The sequence below is a fragment of the Oncorhynchus mykiss genome, chromosome 6, assembly GCF_013265735.2.
Source record: "Oncorhynchus mykiss isolate Arlee chromosome 6, USDA_OmykA_1.1, whole genome shotgun sequence".
In the NCBI taxonomy this organism is placed as follows: Eukaryota; Metazoa; Chordata; class Actinopteri; order Salmoniformes; family Salmonidae; genus Oncorhynchus; species Oncorhynchus mykiss.
Window position 1 is genome coordinate 50,865,151 of NC_048570.1, and position 17,272 is coordinate 50,882,422.

Below are 17,272 nucleotides of genomic sequence, written 5' to 3' on the forward strand. Positions count from 1 at the left end.
TACATGTTGTACACGGCTGTAGGTCACGGTTGTCCGTGTATTTTGTATTTTGCTGGACTGTTTAAGTTCCCCGTGTTTTGGGCATTTGTTTGGGTTGGCGTCGTTTCCCCGTTGTGGTGCAAATAAAGTAGCGCTACCCTGAACTCTCTGCTTCCTGACTTCTTCCTCCACTACACCCCGGGCGTTACAGTGACATTAAAACTTCAAACTTTTTATTTATTTATTTATTTTACCTTTATTTAACCAGGCAAGTCAGTTAAGAACAAATTCTTATTTTCAATGACGGCCTGGGAACAGTGGGTTAACTGCCTGTTCAGGGGCAGAACAACAGATTTGTACCTTGTCAGCTCGGGGGTTTGAACTTGCAACCTTCCGGTTACTAGTCCAACGCTCTAACCACTAGGCTACCCTGCCGCCCCATCTTGAAAAAGAGGTGCTCGTGTATTGATGAGCACACAAAAGACAGCATTAATGATAAGGAAAAAAATAAAGATGACACTTCTAAAAGCCTATTTCACACCATAGCCTGCTTGATTTGATTGATCTCTAGAGAAACTTCGCAATGTGCACATTGAGCTCACAGAAAAAAATAATACCAAAATTCAATTAGCTCAGCACTAGAGCTTAAGCACTGTAGAAAAGAAGACGACAGATTCAAATCTTGAAATCAATGGATTGTTTGTTATTTATTTTTGTCATTAATTTTCATTCTTAAAAACTAATCTGTGAAATGTATTGACATAGCTTACATTTCACATGAAATGTGGGCTATTAGTTGTGTTTGCGATTTCAGCACCAGGGAACTGGACGGGATCACGTGAAAAACCGAACATGGCAATGATGCTCTTAGCTGTCACACTTACAGATTCACTCTGCGTGCTTGTTTGGGAAACACTTCAAAGTAAATAACTTGGGAAGCACTGCATCTGGTACTATAATCGTAATGCTTAATTTGTGTCACAACTGGGAAACGAGGCCCAGATCTGTCTACAATTGCAAGATATTCAGATCCAATGTGTGCATGACTAACTCCGGAGGTGGGCAAGAAGATCTGATCACAATCAGATCACAATGTGTATTTTGATTGTCTACCCCTGTCAAAAAATGTTGGGCACAATCAGAATCTGGATGAAATCGGGAAAATGGATGCATGTTAGAACAAGGTATAAATGGAGCTTTTGAAGATATCATACCACACAAGCCATTTCACACAAATACCCCTTACCTCAAAAGGCAACTGTTCAAGATCATTTCCAGTTAGCTCCAATCTCTCCAGATTCTCACATTCACCAAGTTCTGGAGGAATACTGGACAGCCTATTGTAATTAACTTTCAGCACCCTCAGCTTTGTTAATTGACCTTACAAAAAAACATTGGAAAGACATGTAATGGAATGAAGAAACAGATATGTTCTAAATCGCATTTAAATTAAATTCAAATGAAGGATGTTTAATGAGCTAATGTAACAAATAAAGACAAAGTCATAGGAGAGACTTCAACTTTCATATTTTCAAATAGGAGGACATGCATGATACATAATAATTACCTATTTCAACAGGCAGCTTGTCAATTCCGTTTTGGGGTATATCCAATACGCAGAGGTCCGGAAACTGCACAATCCACTCTGGTAGTTTGCAGATTTTAGTTCTTCTTATGTGCCATTCTCGAAGGTATGTCATATCAAGAAGATTATCAGGAAGTTCCTGCATTGAAAGTAATACAACATGAAAACAACAATAATGTGGATACATACAATGGTAGTGATTTTATCTGAAAACAATCATGATGAAAAAGAATGAGATGGTATGAGCCAATTTACCATCCATTTATCACCATCCAGCTCAAAAATGAATTTGATGCCCTCAATTATGGAATTTGCATCTGTAGGATAAAAAAGTCAGTTAAAGAGTGGAGCATGGCATTGATTGAGAGTGAGAAGAGAGAGAGCACAGTAACTATGGCACAAGTACTTATTCAGATAAATATACAGTGCATTCGGAAACTATTCCGACCCCTTCCCTTTTTTCACATTCTGTTACATTACAGCCTTACTCTAAAATGTATTAAATTATAACATGTACTTTACACACAATACCCCATATTGACGAAGCAAAAACAGTTTTTTTGCACATTATAACAAATAAAAAACAGAAATACATACAGTAAGTATTCTGACCCTTTGCTAATGAGACTCGAAATTGAGCTCAGGTGCATCTTGTTTAGCTGTTAGCCTTTAGCTGTTTCTACAACTTGATTGGAGTCCACCTGTGGTAAATGCAATTGATTGGTCATAATTTGGAAAGGCACACACCTGTCTATATAAGGTGCCACAGTTGACAGTGCATGTCAGAGAAAAATCCAAGCCATGAGGTCAAATGAATTATCCGTAGAGCTCAGAGACAGGATTGTGTCGAGGCACAGATCTGTGAAAGGATACCAAAAAATGTCTGCAGGATTGAAGGTCCCGAAGAAAACAGTGGCCTCCATCATTCTTAAATGGAAGACGTTTGGAACCCCAAAGAATCTTCCTACAGCTGGCCGTCAGCGAAACTGAGCAATCGGGGGAGAAGGGCCTTGGTCAGAGAGTTTACCAAGAACCCGATGGTCACTCTGACAGAGCTCCAGAGTTCCTCTATGGAGATGGGATAACCTTCCAGAAGGACAACCATCTCTGCAGGACTGCACCGATCAGGCCTTTATGGTAGAGTGGCCAGACTGAGGCGAATGTTCACCTTCCAACAGGACAACAACCCTAAGAGCACAGCCAAGACAATGCAGGAGTCTCTGAATCGAACACCTCTGGAGTGACCTGAAAACAGCTGTGCAGTGACGCTCCCCATCCAACCTGACAGAGCTAGAGAGGATCTGCAGAGAAGAATTGGAAAAACTCCCCAAATACAGGTGTGCCAAGCTTGTAGCGTCATTCCCAAAAAGACTCAAGGCTGTAATCACTGCCGAAGGTGCTTCAACAAAGTACTGAGTAAAGGGTCTGAATACTTATGTAAATGCATATTTGTTTTATTTTTATACATTTACAACATTTTCACGGGACATGTTGGATTGCTGTCCTAATGATTTAATTGTTTTGCTGAGCTTGCCTGTGTTTGGTATATCCTGGTGGGGCTGAATTTCATTCAGAGCTGTTCTCGTCAGGTAGTGTTGGAGCACTTCCACCTCGTTGGACTTCAATGTCTTGCATGCTATGCGATACTGCCATTGTTGATTGATCCTTGGGAAAAACATTTAAAAGTTTTTCTGGAAATGTTGACATTTGCGTAGTAGCATATTTACAAAAGGCATGGTACGACCAGATCATCACAGCACCATCAATTGTTGAAAATACATTGTCTGGATGAGAGCAACGAGAAAGACACTGCTGTTGGATGTTATTATTATCACATAGCTGAGATGAATCTAGTATACCGGGGTACCAGTCTTTTTTTGTGCCATCATGCTACTTGTCTTGTCACACCAAATATTTTGCCGCTCCAAACAAGGAGTTGCATGATGGCACAAATAATCTAGGTGACTTAAAAGGAAAACTCCATCCAAAAACTATCTTTTGGTATTTGTTTCATTAGAACATTGTTGGTATAGTTCCAAAATGTTTGCATGCCAGAAATCAAGATATAGATATATAAGATATATAAGAAATCAAGATATATAACTTTCAAAATACAGCAATACAGCTGGTATGATTAATTTTGCACCAAATAATGCTGCGTTCAAATCAAATCAAATCTTATTGGTCACATGCACATGGTTAGCAGATGTAAAAAGGGCTGAAAATAAATTTGATTGCTGTTTTTGCAAGTGTAGCGAAATGCTTGTGCTTCTAGTTCTGACAGTGCAACAATATCTAACATGTAATCTAATAATTCCATAACAACTAACTAATACACACACATCTAAGTAAAGGAATGGAATAAGAATATAAACATGCAGTTGAAGTCGGAAATTTACATACACCTTAGCCAAATACATTTAAACTCAGTTTTTCACAATTCTTGACATTTATTCCTAGTAAAAATTCCCTGTCTTCGGTCAGTTAGGATCACCACTTTATTTTAAGAATGTGAAATGTCAGAATAATAGAAGAGAGAATGATTTCTTTCATCACATTCTCAGTGGGCCAGAAGTTTACATACACTCAATTATTATTTGGTAGCATTGCCTTTAAATTGTTTAACTTGGGTTAAATGTTTCGGGTAGCCTTCTACAAGCTTCCCACAATAAATTGGGTGAATTTTGGCCTATTCCTCCTGACAGAGCTGGTGTAACTGAGCCAGGTTTGTAGGCCTCCTTGCTCGCACACGCTTTTTCAGTTCTGCCCAAATAATTTCTATAGCATTGAGGTCAGGGCTTTGTGATGGCCACTCCAATACCTTGACTTTGTTGTCCTTAAGCCATTTTGCCACAAATTTGGAAGTCTGCTTGGGGTCACTGTCCATTTGGGAGACCCATTTGCGACAAAGCTTTAACTTCCTGCTTGATGTTTTGAGATGTTGCTTCAATATATCTACATAATTTGTTTGCCTCATGATGCCATCTATTTTGTGAAGTGCACCAGTCCCTCCTGCAGCAATGCACCCCCACAACCTGATGCTGCCACCCCCATGCTTCACGGTTGGGATGGTGTTCTTCAGCTTGCAAGCCTCCCCCTTTTTCCTCCAAACATAACGATGGTCATTATGGCCAAATAGTTACATTTGTGTTTCATCAGACCAGAGGACATTTCTCCAAAAAGTACAATCTTTGTCCCCATGTGCAGTTGCAAACCGTAGTCTGGCTTTTTTATGGCGGTTTTGGAGCAGTGGCTTCTTCCTTGCTGAGCGGCCTTTCAGGTTATGTCAATATAGGACTCGTGTTACTGTGGATATAGATACTTTTGTACCTGTTTCCTCCAGCATCTTCACAAGGTCCTTTGCTGTTGTTCTGGGATTGATTTGCACTTTTCGCACCAAAGTACGTTCATCTCCAGGAGACAGACCGTGCCTCTTTCCTGAGTGGTATGACAGCTGCGTGGTCCTATGGAGTTTATACTTGCATACTATTGCTTGTACAGATGAACGTGGTACCTTCAGGCATTTGGAAATTGCTCCCAATGATGAACCAGACTTGTGGAGGTCAACAATTTATTTCTGAGGTCTTGGCTGATTTTCTTTTGATTTTCCCATGATGTCAAGATAAGAGGCACTGAGTTTGAAGCCATTACATAATTTTCTTGAATTTTCCAAGCTGTTTAAAGGCACAGTCAACTTAGTGTATGTAAACTTCTGACCCACTGGAATTGTGATACAGTGAATTATAAGTGAAATAATCTGTCTGTAAACAATTGTTGGAAAAATGATTTGTGTCATGCGCAAAGGAGATGTCCTAACCGACTTGCCAAAACTATAGTTTGTTAACATGAAATATGTGGAGTGGTTGAAAAACAAGTTTTAATTAATGACTCCAACCTAAGTGTATGTAAACTTTCGACTTCAACTGTATAAAATATATGGATGAGCAATGACGAAGCGGCATAGGCAAGATGCAATAGATCGTATAGAATAGAATACAGTACATACATATGAAATGAGTGATGAAAGATATGTAGACATTATTCAAGTGGCATTAGTGGACAATGATTTCAAGTATGTATGTAGGCAGCAGCCTCTCTGTGTTAGTTTTGGCTGTTTAACAGTCTGATGGCCTCGAAATAAAAGCGTTTTTTCAGTTTCTCGTCCCAGCTTTGATGCACCTGTACTGACCTCGCCTTTTGGATGGTAGTGGGGTGAACAGGTAGTGGCTCAGGTGGTTGTTATCCTTGATGACCTTTTTGGCCTTCCTGTGACATTGGGTGCTGTAGGTGTCCTGGAGGTCAGGTCATTTTCCCCCGGTGATGCGTTGTGCAGACCGCACCACCCTCTGGAGAGCCTTGCGGTTGTGGCGGTGCAGTTGTCATACCAGGTGGTGATACAGCCCGACAGGATGCTCTCAATTGTGCATCTGTGAAAGTTTGTGAGGGTTTTAAGTGACAAGCCTAATTTCTTCAACATCCTGAGTTTGAAGAGGCAATGTTGCGCCTTCATCACCACACTGTCATGATAACAACACCCACCCGTAGCACACGTTCCAGCAGGTATATCTCACTGATCATCCCCAAAGCCAACACCTCATTTGGCTGCCTTTCCTTCCAGTTCTCTGCTGCCAGTGACTGGAACGAAATGCAAAAATCGCTGAAGTTGGAGACTTTTATTTCCCTCACCAACTTTAAACATCAACTATCTGAGCAGCTAACCAATCGCTGCAGCTGTACATAGTCCATCTGTAAATAGCCCACCCAATCTACCTACCTATCCCCAAACTTTGTTTATTTTATTTACTTTTCTGTTCTTTTGCACACCAGTATCTCTACTTGCACATCATGAGAACTTGTTCTCAACTAGCCTACCTGGTTAAATACAGGTGAAATAAATAAAAAATGTCTGTGTGGGTGGACCACTTCAGCTTGTCCATGATGTGTACGCCGAGGAACTTAAAACTTTCCACCTTCTCCACTGCTGTCCCATTGATGTGGATAGGGGGGTGCTCCCTCTGCTCTTTCCTGAAGTCTTTATTTTTTCTTGACGTTGAGTGAGAGGTTGTTTTCCTGACACCACACTCCGAGTGTCCTCACCTCCTCCCTGTAGACTGTCTCGTCATTGTAGCTAATCAAGCCCACTAATGTTGTGTCATCTGCAAACTTGATGATTGAGTTGGAGACGTGCATGGCCATGCAGTCATGGGTGAACAGGGAGTACAGGAGGGGGCTGAGCACGTACCCTTGTGGGGCGCCAGTGTTGAGGATCAGTGAAGTGGTTTCCTACCTTCACCACCTGGGGGCGACCCGTCAGGAAGTCCAAGACCCGATTGCACAGGGCGGGGTTGAGACCCAGGGTCTCAAGCTTAATGATGAGCTTGGAGGGTACTATGGTGTTTAATGCTGAGCTACAGTCAATGAACAGCATTCTTACATAGGTATTCCTCTTGTCCAGATGAGATAGGGCAGTGTGCATTGTGATGGTGATAGCATCGTCTGGACATATTGGGGCGGTAAGCAATTTGAAGTGGGTCTAGGGTGACAGATAAGGTGGAGGTGATATGATTGATCCATGAGTAGTCTCTCAAAGCACTTTGTGATGACAGAAGTGAGTGCTACGGGCAATAGTCATTTAGTTTAGTTATCTTTTCCTACTTGGGTACAGGAACAATGGTGGCCATCTTGACGCATGTTGGGACAGCAGACTGGCATAGGGAGAGATTGAATATGTTTGTAAACACACCAGCCAGCTGGTCTGCGCATGCTCTGAGGACGCGGCTCGGGATGCCGCCTGGGCCGGAAGCCTTGTGAGGGCTTAAATGTTGTTTAAATGTCTTACTCACGTCGACCACAGAGAAGGAGAGCCCACAGTCCTTGGTAGTGGGCCGTGTCGGTGGCACTGTATTATCCTCAAAGTGGGCAAAGAAGGTGTTTAGTTTGTCTGGAAGCAAGACGTCAGTGTCCGTGATGTGGCTGGTTTTCCTTTTGTAGTCTGTGATTGTCTGTAGACCCTGAGCCATTGAAATGCAACTCCACTTTGTCTCTATACTGACGTTTTGCTTGTTTGTTTGCCTTGCGGAGGGAATAACTACACTGTTTGTTTTCGGCCACATTGCCAGTCACCATTCCATGGTGCTTTCAGTTTTGTGCGAATGCCGCCATCTATCCATGTTTTCTGGTTAGGGTAGGTTTTAATAGCCACAGTAGCTACAGCATTTCCAATGCACTTACTTATAAACTCACTCTCCGAATCAGCGTATACGTCGATATCATTGTCTGAGACTACCCGGAACATGCCTAATCAGCGTGATCAAAACAGTCTTGAATTGTGGATTCCGATTGGTCAGACTAGCGTTGAATAGCCCTTAGCACGGGTACATCCTGTTTGAGTTTCTGCCTATATGAAGGGTGGAGCAAAATGGAGTCGTGGTCAGATGTTTCGAAAGGAGGGCGGGGGAGGGCCTTGTATGCATTGCAGAAGTTAGAGTAGCAGTGATCCAGTGTTTTATCAGTGTCAGTACTACAGTCAATATGCTGATTGAATTTAGGTAGCTTTGTTCTCAAATTTGCTTTGTGAAAATCCCCAGCTACAATAAATGCAGCCTCAGGGATGTGGTTTCCAGTTTGCATAAAGTCCCGTGAAGTTCCTTGAGGGCCGTCGTGGTATCGGCTTGAGGAGAATTCCCTTGGGCGATAATATGGTCGGCATTTTATTGTGCATTTTATTGTAAGTCAGGTGTAGGTCTGGTGAACAAAAGGACTGTATGTTGTTACAATTACACTATGAGACGTTAATCATGGAACATACACCCCCACCCTTCTTCATCCCGGAGAGATGTTTATTCCTGTTGGCACTACTCACAAAGAATCCATTTTGCTGTACTGACTCCAACAGCATATCCCGAGAGAGTCATGTTTCCATGAAACAGACTATGTTACTATCCCTGATGTCTCCCTGGAAAGCAACCCTTGCCCTAATTTCGTCTACCTTGTTATCTAGAGACTGGACACTAGCGAGTAATATACTCGGGTGGGTGGTGTGCGCGCCTCCGAAGTCTGACCAGAAGACCGCTCCGTCTGCCTCTTCTCCGGCGGCGTTGTTTTGGGTCAGCCTCTGGAATCAGTTCAAATGCCCTGGGTGGTTTGGACAAAGGATCCGCTTCAGGAAAGTCGTATTCCTGGTCGTGGTGCTGGTAAGTTGACGTCGTTCTGATATCCATAGTTCTTCCCGGCTGTATGTAATAACACTTAAGATTTTCTGGTTTAACAATGTAAGAAATAATACATAAAAAATACAAAATACTGCTAAGTTTCCTCAGGACTAGAAGTGAGGCAGCCCTCTCTGTCGGCGCCATATTTTCTCCACAATGCATCATACCAGCGGTACTTCTCTACTTTGAAAGTTATGTATCTTAAAAACTTGATTGCTGTCATGCAAAAAAAATGGGACTATATTAACAATGGACTAATGAAACAAATACCTTAAATATAGTTTTGGGGTTTCATTTTCCTTTAAGTTAAAAATAATATGAGAATATATCTAGAATATGGTTGTCAAACCTCTGAGCTTTGATTAATAAACATACTTTGCCAGAGCGCTTTTCTGTACTCGCTCGTGTTCCTTCTTCTGCTTGTTTTTGTATTTTTTCTCTCTGCCTTCCCAAATGTTCCTGAGCAGTGAGATGTCATAAACTGGTATATCAACCGTCCTGTCCACCCTCATGTTGATTTCCCCTGTGGAAAAATGCATAAATGTAGGGTAAGTAAAAAACATGACATTATAGCCACAAACAAAAAGGTATTTCACCTCAAGCCTCTATCCTTTTGAGAAAATCTGTTATAAAATTATATTTAAAAAAGGATTGGGTTTAGCTAAAAGTTAAGCAGCATCAAGGGGGTAAAATGTAATATCTTGTTAGAAATCAGATGACAATCTACCATAAAACAAGGGCAATCCAAAAACTGTGTCTAGCCGTTTGACCCACCATCTTACCTCTGGAACTGTTAGGTTGAATCTCACAGTTGATTGTTGATTCCATGTTATGTGTTTTAAACGTGTCTGCCAATATGAATGACACTGTACAAGTTCAGATGTAGAGTTGTAGATCTTTGATTCCATATTGAAATTGGTATCAATTGACACTCCTTTTTTGGGCTCCCGAGTGGAGCAGCAGTCTAAGGCACTGCATCTCAGTGCTAGAGGCATCACTACAGAACCTAGTTCGATTCCAGGCTGTATCACAACCGGCCTTGATTGGGAGTCCGATAGGGCGGCACACAATTGGCCCAGCGTCGTCCGGGTTAGGTTTGGCCATTAGGGTAGGCCGCCATTGTAAAAAATAATTTGTTCTTAACTGACTTGCCTAGTTAAATAAAAATGCATTAATTAATACCATAGTGCAGGAAGTGCCTTTGAAAACAAACATTGGTTTTGTGCCCTTTGTCTTTTATGTGTACATTAGATTTTAGTCAATTAGCAGAAACTTTTATCCATAGCGACTTGACTTGCATTTTCTAGAGCTTTGGGAGAAAATCATACACAAATAATTTACTCTACAGTTGTTAAGACAAGTATTAGCATCAGAAGCACAGGCTTCCCCAAGCGAGATTGGATAAGAACAAACATGCTTACTTTTCAGTGCGCTGAATAGGAAAAGTCTTGATTTCTCCTGTAAAAAACATTTGATATTGATTAAAAAAAGGATCATGCCATATACAATAAATGCTTAATTTATTATTATTTTTTACTATTTTCCACATTGTAGAATAATAGTGAAGACATCAAAACTATAAAATAACACATATGGAATCATATAGTAACCAGAAAAGTGTTAAACAAATCAAAATATATTTGAGATTCTTCCAAGTAGCCACCCTTTGCCTTGATGACAGCTTTGCACACTCTTGGCTTTCTCTCAACCAGCTTCAAGAGGTAGTTAACTGGAATGCATTTCAATTATCAGGTGTGCCTTCTTAAAAGTTCATTTGTGGAATTTCTTTCCTTCTTAATGCATCTAAGCCAATCAGTTGTGCTGTGACAAGGTAGGGGTGGTATACAGAAGATAGCCATATTTGGTAAAAGACCAAGTCCATATTATGGCAAGAACAGCTCAAATAAGCAAAGACAAATGACAGTCCATCATTACTTTGAGACATGAAGGTCAGTCAATGTGGAAAATTTAAAATCTGAAAGTTTCTTCAAGTGCAGTCACAAAAACCATCAAGCGCTATGATGAAACTGGATCTTATGAGAACCACCACAGGAAAGGAAGACCAATAGTTACCTATGCTGCAGAGGATAAGTTCATTAGAGTTACCAGCCTCAGAAATTGCAGCCCAAATAAATGCTTCACAGAGTTCAAGTAACAGACACATCTCAACATCAACTGTTCAGAGGAGAGTGCGTGAATCAGGTCTTCATGGTTGAATTGTTGCAAAGAAGGCACTACTAAAGGACATCAATAATAAAAATAAGAGGGCCAAGAAACATGAGCAATGGAGATTAGACCGGTGGAAATCTGTTCTTTTGTCTGATGAGTCCAAATATGAGATTTTTGGTTCCAACCGCCGTGTCTTCGTAAGACACAGAGTAGGTGAATGGATGATCTCTGCATGTGTGGGTCCCACTGTGAAGCATGAAGGAGGAGGTGTGATGGTGTGGGGGTGCTTTGCTGGTGACACTGTCAGTGCTTTATTTAGAATTCAAGGCACACTTAACCAGCATGGCTACCACAGCATTCTGCAGCGATATGCCATCCCATCTGATTAGCACTTAGTGGGACTATAATTTGTTTTTCAACAGGACTATGACTCAAAACACACTTCCAGGCTGTGTAAGGGCTATTTGACGAAGAAGGAGAGGGATTGAGTGGTGCATCAGATGACATGGCCTCCACAATCACCCGTCCTCAACCCAATTGAAATGGTTTGGGATGAATTGGACCATAGAGTGAAGAAAAAGCAGCTAACAAGTGCTCAGCATATGTGGGAACTCCTTCAAAACTGTTGGAAAATAATTCCAGGTGAAGCTGGTTGAGAGAATATCAAGAGTGTACAAAGCTGTCATCAAGGCAAAGGGTGGCTACTTTGAAGAATCTGAAATCTAAAATATATTTTGATTTGTTTATGTCACGCCCTGACCTTAGTTATCTTTGTTTTCTTTAGTATTTGGTTAGGTCAGGGTGTGACAAGGGTGGTTTGTTTAGTTGTTGTATTGTCTAGGGTTTTTTGTATGTCTAGGGGTTTTTCTAGTCTAGGTGTTTATGTCTATGGTTGCCTGGATTGGTTCTGGCAGCTATTTATCGTTGTCTCTGATTGGGAACCATATTTAGGTAGCCATATTCCTTGGTTATTTTGTGGGTTGTTATTCTATGTTTAGTTGCCTGTTTGCACTTATCATGTAGCTTCACGGTTCGTTTTGTTCAGTGTTCGTTCTTTTCATTCAAATAGTTATGTACACTTATCACGCTGCGCCTTGGTCTGCTCATTATGACGACCGTGACAGTTTAACACTTTATTTGTTACTACATGATTCCATTCCATGTAGAAAATAGTCACACAATTTTTTTTTTTAATTGAATGAGTAGGTGTGTCCAAACTTTTGACTGGAACTGTATACAGTATATATTATGTATGCTAAAGGTAACCATGCCCTATACGTGGAGCACATCAATCATCACCACAGCATTTTGATAAGAACAGTCACAGCAGTCAGCTTTGCTAAGCTCACCTCGCTCTCTAATGCCTCTGACCACACTGACACATTTGGTCTCTGATCACAGTCATACCACACTGAAACCTAGAAAACATGTGACTTGACTTTAACCCTGTTGAACAGTCTGAACTGAATATTCATTAATGGGGAATTTCAGGATTGTACAACTTTATTTTAGATGGTTTTAAAGAAAAACAAACCATTGGTGATAGTTTCTCCTGGTCCATAAGACTACAGGAGGGTGTGGTAGCAAGTCATGGTAGCAAGCACTTGAACCGGCTTGAATGCTTTCATAAATGTATGTCTTCATATGTATTACTTTCAGCTCAAGAGTCGGGTCATTTTATCAATCTAACTTTTATCAATCTAAAACATATTGGTTTCTCTCTACTTTTAGATCCAAAACAGTTGTTTGCTGTAGTTTGTCTGTACCTTGAATTGCACAACACACATTTATTATTGTGTGAAAATAAGCAGATTTCCCCCTAAGCTATAAATCCTGTATGAAAACAATGAATACATCCATAGGTACGATCAGTGATAAGACAATGCGCACAACAAATACATTTTCTTACCTGTGTAAATTGACCGCTTCTGTGTAACTTCAACTGCTTGATTAGTTGTTTACAAAGTTGTTAGGCTAAAATACAGATGACTAACAACTGTCTGCCTCTCTGTGACCAAGGTGCTATTTTTACACTGGAGATATGATTCCATGGGTCACATGGAGGCACTCTCATGAGTACCAACATTACAGCATGAGCCCTACCGTCTGTCACCTTATGGAATCTCTTATGGAAACTGTTCTACTAAACTGCTCTCAAGTTTCAGTGGTTAAGAAACTAAAAAGCTCTCATATTGCAGTGGTTCCAAGTGATTAGAAGTGATACATTGCAAGTTATAAAATGGGTGGTTCGAGCCCTGAATTCTGACTGGCTGACAGCTGTGGTACAGTATATCAGACCGGGTATGACAAAACATGTATTTTTACTGATCTAATTACGTTGGTTACTAGTTTATAATAGAAATAAGGTACCTCGGGGTTTGTGGTATATGGCCAATATACCAAGCCTAAGGGCTGTATCCAGGCACTCTGCGTTGTGGTGCGCATAAGAACAGCCCTTAGCCATAGTATATTGGCCATATACCACACCCCCTTGTGCCTTATTGCTTAACTATACATTTTACATCAGTAAAGAAAACAGTTGGAATGTTAAACTTACATAGGCATGTGCGTGCGTGCAAATGTGTGTGTGTGTGTGTGTGTGTGCTTGCATGCAAGAATACTCAACCCTCAGGATGCATGCATGAATGGTATTTCACATTGGATGTTGTGACCTCTGTCCTACCTTCTCTGACCTACAGTACCAGTCAAAAGTTTGGACACAGCTACTCATTCAATGGTTTTTCTTTATTTCTAATATTTTCTACATTGTAGAATAATAGTGAAGACATCAAAACTATGAAATAACACATGGAATCATGGAGTAACCAAAAAAGTGTTAAACAAATCAAAATATATTTTATATTTGAGATTCTTCAAAGTAGCCACCCTTTGCCTTAATGACAGCTTAGCACACTCTTGGTATTCTCTCATAGATAATGAACAGCGAGTAGCAGCAGTGTACAGCACAACTATTGGGGGGACGGCAATGCAAATAGTACAGTGGCCATTTGATTATTTGTTCAGCAGTCTTATGGCTTGAGGGTAGAAGCTGTTAAGGAGCCTTTTGGTCCTAGACTTGGCGCTCCGGTACCGCTTGCTGTGCGATAGCAGAGAAAACAGTCCATGACTTTGGTGACAGGAGTCTCTGACAATTTTATGGGCTATCCTCTGACACCGCCTATTACTTCCTGGATGGCAGGAAGCTCGGCACTAGTGATGTACTGGGCCGTACGCACTACCCTCTGTAGTGCCTTACGGTTAGATGCCAAGCAGTTGTCATACCAGGCGGTGATGCAACCGGTCCGGATGCTCTCAATGGTGCAGCTGTATAACTTTTTGAGGATCTTGGGACTCATGCCAAATCTTTTCAGTCTCCTGAGGGGAAATATGTTTTGTCGTGCCCTCTTCACAACAGTCTTGGTGTGTTTGGACCATGATAGTTCGTTCTCGACTCTCTACCCGCACCACTACAGCCCTGTCGATGTTAATGGGGGCCTGTTCATCCCTCCTTTTCCTGTAGTTCACAATCAGCTCCTTTGTCTTGCTCACATTGAGGGAGAGGTTGTTGTCCTTGCACCACACTGCCAGTTATCTTACCTCCTCCCTATAGGCTGTCTCATCATTGTCAGTGATGAGGCCTACCACTGTTGTGTCGTCAGCAAACGTAATGATTGTGCTGGAGTCTTGTTTGGCCATGCATTCATGGGTGAACAGGGAGTACAGGAGGGAACTAAGTACACACCCCTGAGGGTCCCCAGTGTTGAGGATCAGCATGGCAGACGTGTTGTTGCCTACCATTACCACCTGTGGGCGGTCCGTCAGGAAGTCCAGGATCTAGTTGCAGAGGGAGGTGTTTAGTCCCAGGGTCCTTAGCTTAGTGATGAGCTTCGTGGGCACTATGGTGTTAAACGCTGAGCTGTAGTCAATGAATAGCATTCTCACATAGGTGTTCCTTATTTCCAGGTGAGAAAGGGCAGTGTGGAGTTCAAGAATGTTCCCTTTGTAGTCATAGCCCTGCCACATCTGACGAGCATCAGAGCCGGTATAGTAGGATTCGATTTTAATTCTGTATTGACGCTTTGCTTGTTTGATGTTTTGTCTGAGGCCAAGCGTCCGGATTAGTGTCCCGCTCCTTGAAAGCAGCAGCTCTAGCCTTCAGCTCAATGCAGATGTTGCCTGTAATCCATGGCTTCTGGTTGGGATATGTACGTATAGTCACTGTGGGGACAACGTCATCGATGCACTTACTGAGGAGGTGGTATACTCCTCATTGCCATTGGATGAATCCCGGAACATATTCCAGTCTGTGCTAGCAAAACAGTCCTGTAGCGTCGTATCCGCTTCATCTGACCACTTCCGCATTGAGCGAGTCACTGGTACTTCCTGCTTTAGTTTTTGCTTGTAAGCAGGAATTAGGAGGATATAATTATGGTCAGATTTGCCAAATATAGGGCGAGGGAGAGCTTTGTATGCTTCTCTGTGCACATGTGACATCCTGGTAAAACTGATTTAAATTTGCCTGCATTAAAGTCCCCGGCCACTAGGAGCGCCACTTCTGGATGAGCATTTTCTTGTTTGCTTATGACCTTATAGCGTTGGTTGAGTGAGGTCTTAGTGCCAGCATCGGTCTGTGGTGGTAAATAGATTGCTACAAATAAAATAGATGAGAACTCTCTGTGTACGTCGTGTGGTCTACAGCTTATCATAAGGTACTCTACCTCAGGCAATCAATACCTCGAGACTTCTTTAATATTAGACATCACGCACCAGCTGTTATTAACAAATAGACACACACCCCCACCCCTCGTCTCACCAGACGTAGCTTCTTCTCTGTTCTGCCGGTGCAAGGAAAAGGTGCAAGGTTGCGAGTTCAAACCCCCGAGCTGACAAGGTACAAATCTGTCGTTCTGCCCCTGAACAGGCAGTTAACCCACTGTTCCTAGGCCGTCATTGAAAATAAGAATTTGTTCTTAACTGACTTGCCTGGTTAAATAAAGGTAAAATAAAATAAAAAATAAAAATTACCCATCCTAACAACCTGGCCCTAATTTAAGTTTCTGGAAGCGCCATCCAAGTAGGAGAATAAATGCACTAATACACCATAGAGTACATGTAATATTTGTATAAGTACAGTGTAATTACTAGTTGTTACACAGGATTTAGCTGGTTAAAATGAAGTGTATCTTGAGGGGTACACACTTGTAAAAATGTGCATTTACAAGTGATCTCTTGTTTACGTTACCCATCCTGACTATGATTTTAAAGCTTCTGGAAGCTCCATCCAGGTGGGAGGATAAACATAATAGTACATGTAATATTTTTTTACCCTTATTTTACCAGGTAACTTGACTGAGAACACATTCTCATTTATAGCAATGACCTGGGGAATAGTTACAATTGAGAGGAGGGGGAATAAATGAGCCAATTGTAAACTGGTGATGATTCGGTGACCATGATGGTATGAAGGCCAGATTGAGAATTTAGCCAGGAGACCAGGGTTAACACCCCTACTCTTACAATAAGTGCCATAGGATCTTTAGTGACCACAGAGAGTCAGGACGCCGATTTAACATCCCATCCGGAAGACAGCACCCTGCACAGGGCAATGTCCCCAATCATTGCCCTGGGGCATTGGGATATTATTATTCTTATTAAACCATAGGAAAGGGTGCCTCCTACTGGCCCTCCAACACCACTTCCAGCAGAAACTGGTCTCTCATCCAGGGGCCAACCCTGCTTAGCTTCAGAAGCAAGCCAGCAGTGGGATGCAGGGTGGTATATTGCTGGCAAAGTACAATGTAATATCTGCTTAAGTACAACGTAATTACTGGTGTTACACAGAATTTAGCTAGTTAAAACGAAGTGTACATTGAGGGGTACTTACGTGTAATTATTGTGTACCTACATAGTACATTACCTACATAAATAGGTTACCAATGAGCAATTACCATATGCAGTACCTACTTACTAATCATTACCAAGTGAAAATACCAACAAACAAAAGATTAGCTTCTAGTTAACTCTATTGCAACATGTAAAACAACCTTACATTTCTTACAAAGTAATAAGGATTGTATTATTGGATTAATCATTTGATTAACTAGATTAAACAAAGATATGGGCTTACTCGATTGCAAAAAAATAACTGTTTTAGTGGTGATTCAAATCTGCAGCCTGTAGTATGTTGAGTAGCCTAGGTAGCTAGGTAATTCAGAGAAGACAGAAATGTATTCCCCCTTTTACAAGCAACAATAGAAATAACAATGGAAACATCTATGTCTTCATCTGTTTGATTCTTGTAAACATTTTTCCTATCCTGGTGTCACAC

General features: G+C 41.4%; 1 protein-coding gene across 1 annotated transcript in view; it reads right to left on the reverse strand.

The window, feature by feature from the left end:
- lrrc2 (leucine rich repeat containing 2) overlaps window positions 1–13,141 on the reverse strand; it is a 29,572-nt gene extending 16,431 nt beyond the window's left edge. The window contains exons 1-7 of the mRNA XM_021606757.2: window positions 12,854–13,141; window positions 10,197–10,233; window positions 9,151–9,298; window positions 3,099–3,229; window positions 1,820–1,881; window positions 1,547–1,703; window positions 1,226–1,359 (exon numbers count right to left, since the gene is read on the reverse strand). Of these exons, the coding sequence (XP_021462432.1) occupies window positions 1,226–1,359; window positions 1,547–1,703; window positions 1,820–1,881; window positions 3,099–3,229; window positions 9,151–9,287 (621 nt within the window). The 5' untranslated portion in view covers window positions 9,288–9,298; window positions 10,197–10,233; window positions 12,854–13,141. The remainder of the gene's footprint in view (window positions 1–1,225; window positions 1,360–1,546; window positions 1,704–1,819; window positions 1,882–3,098; window positions 3,230–9,150; window positions 9,299–10,196; window positions 10,234–12,853) is intronic.
- Between the last annotated feature and the right edge of the window lie 4,131 nt (window positions 13,142–17,272).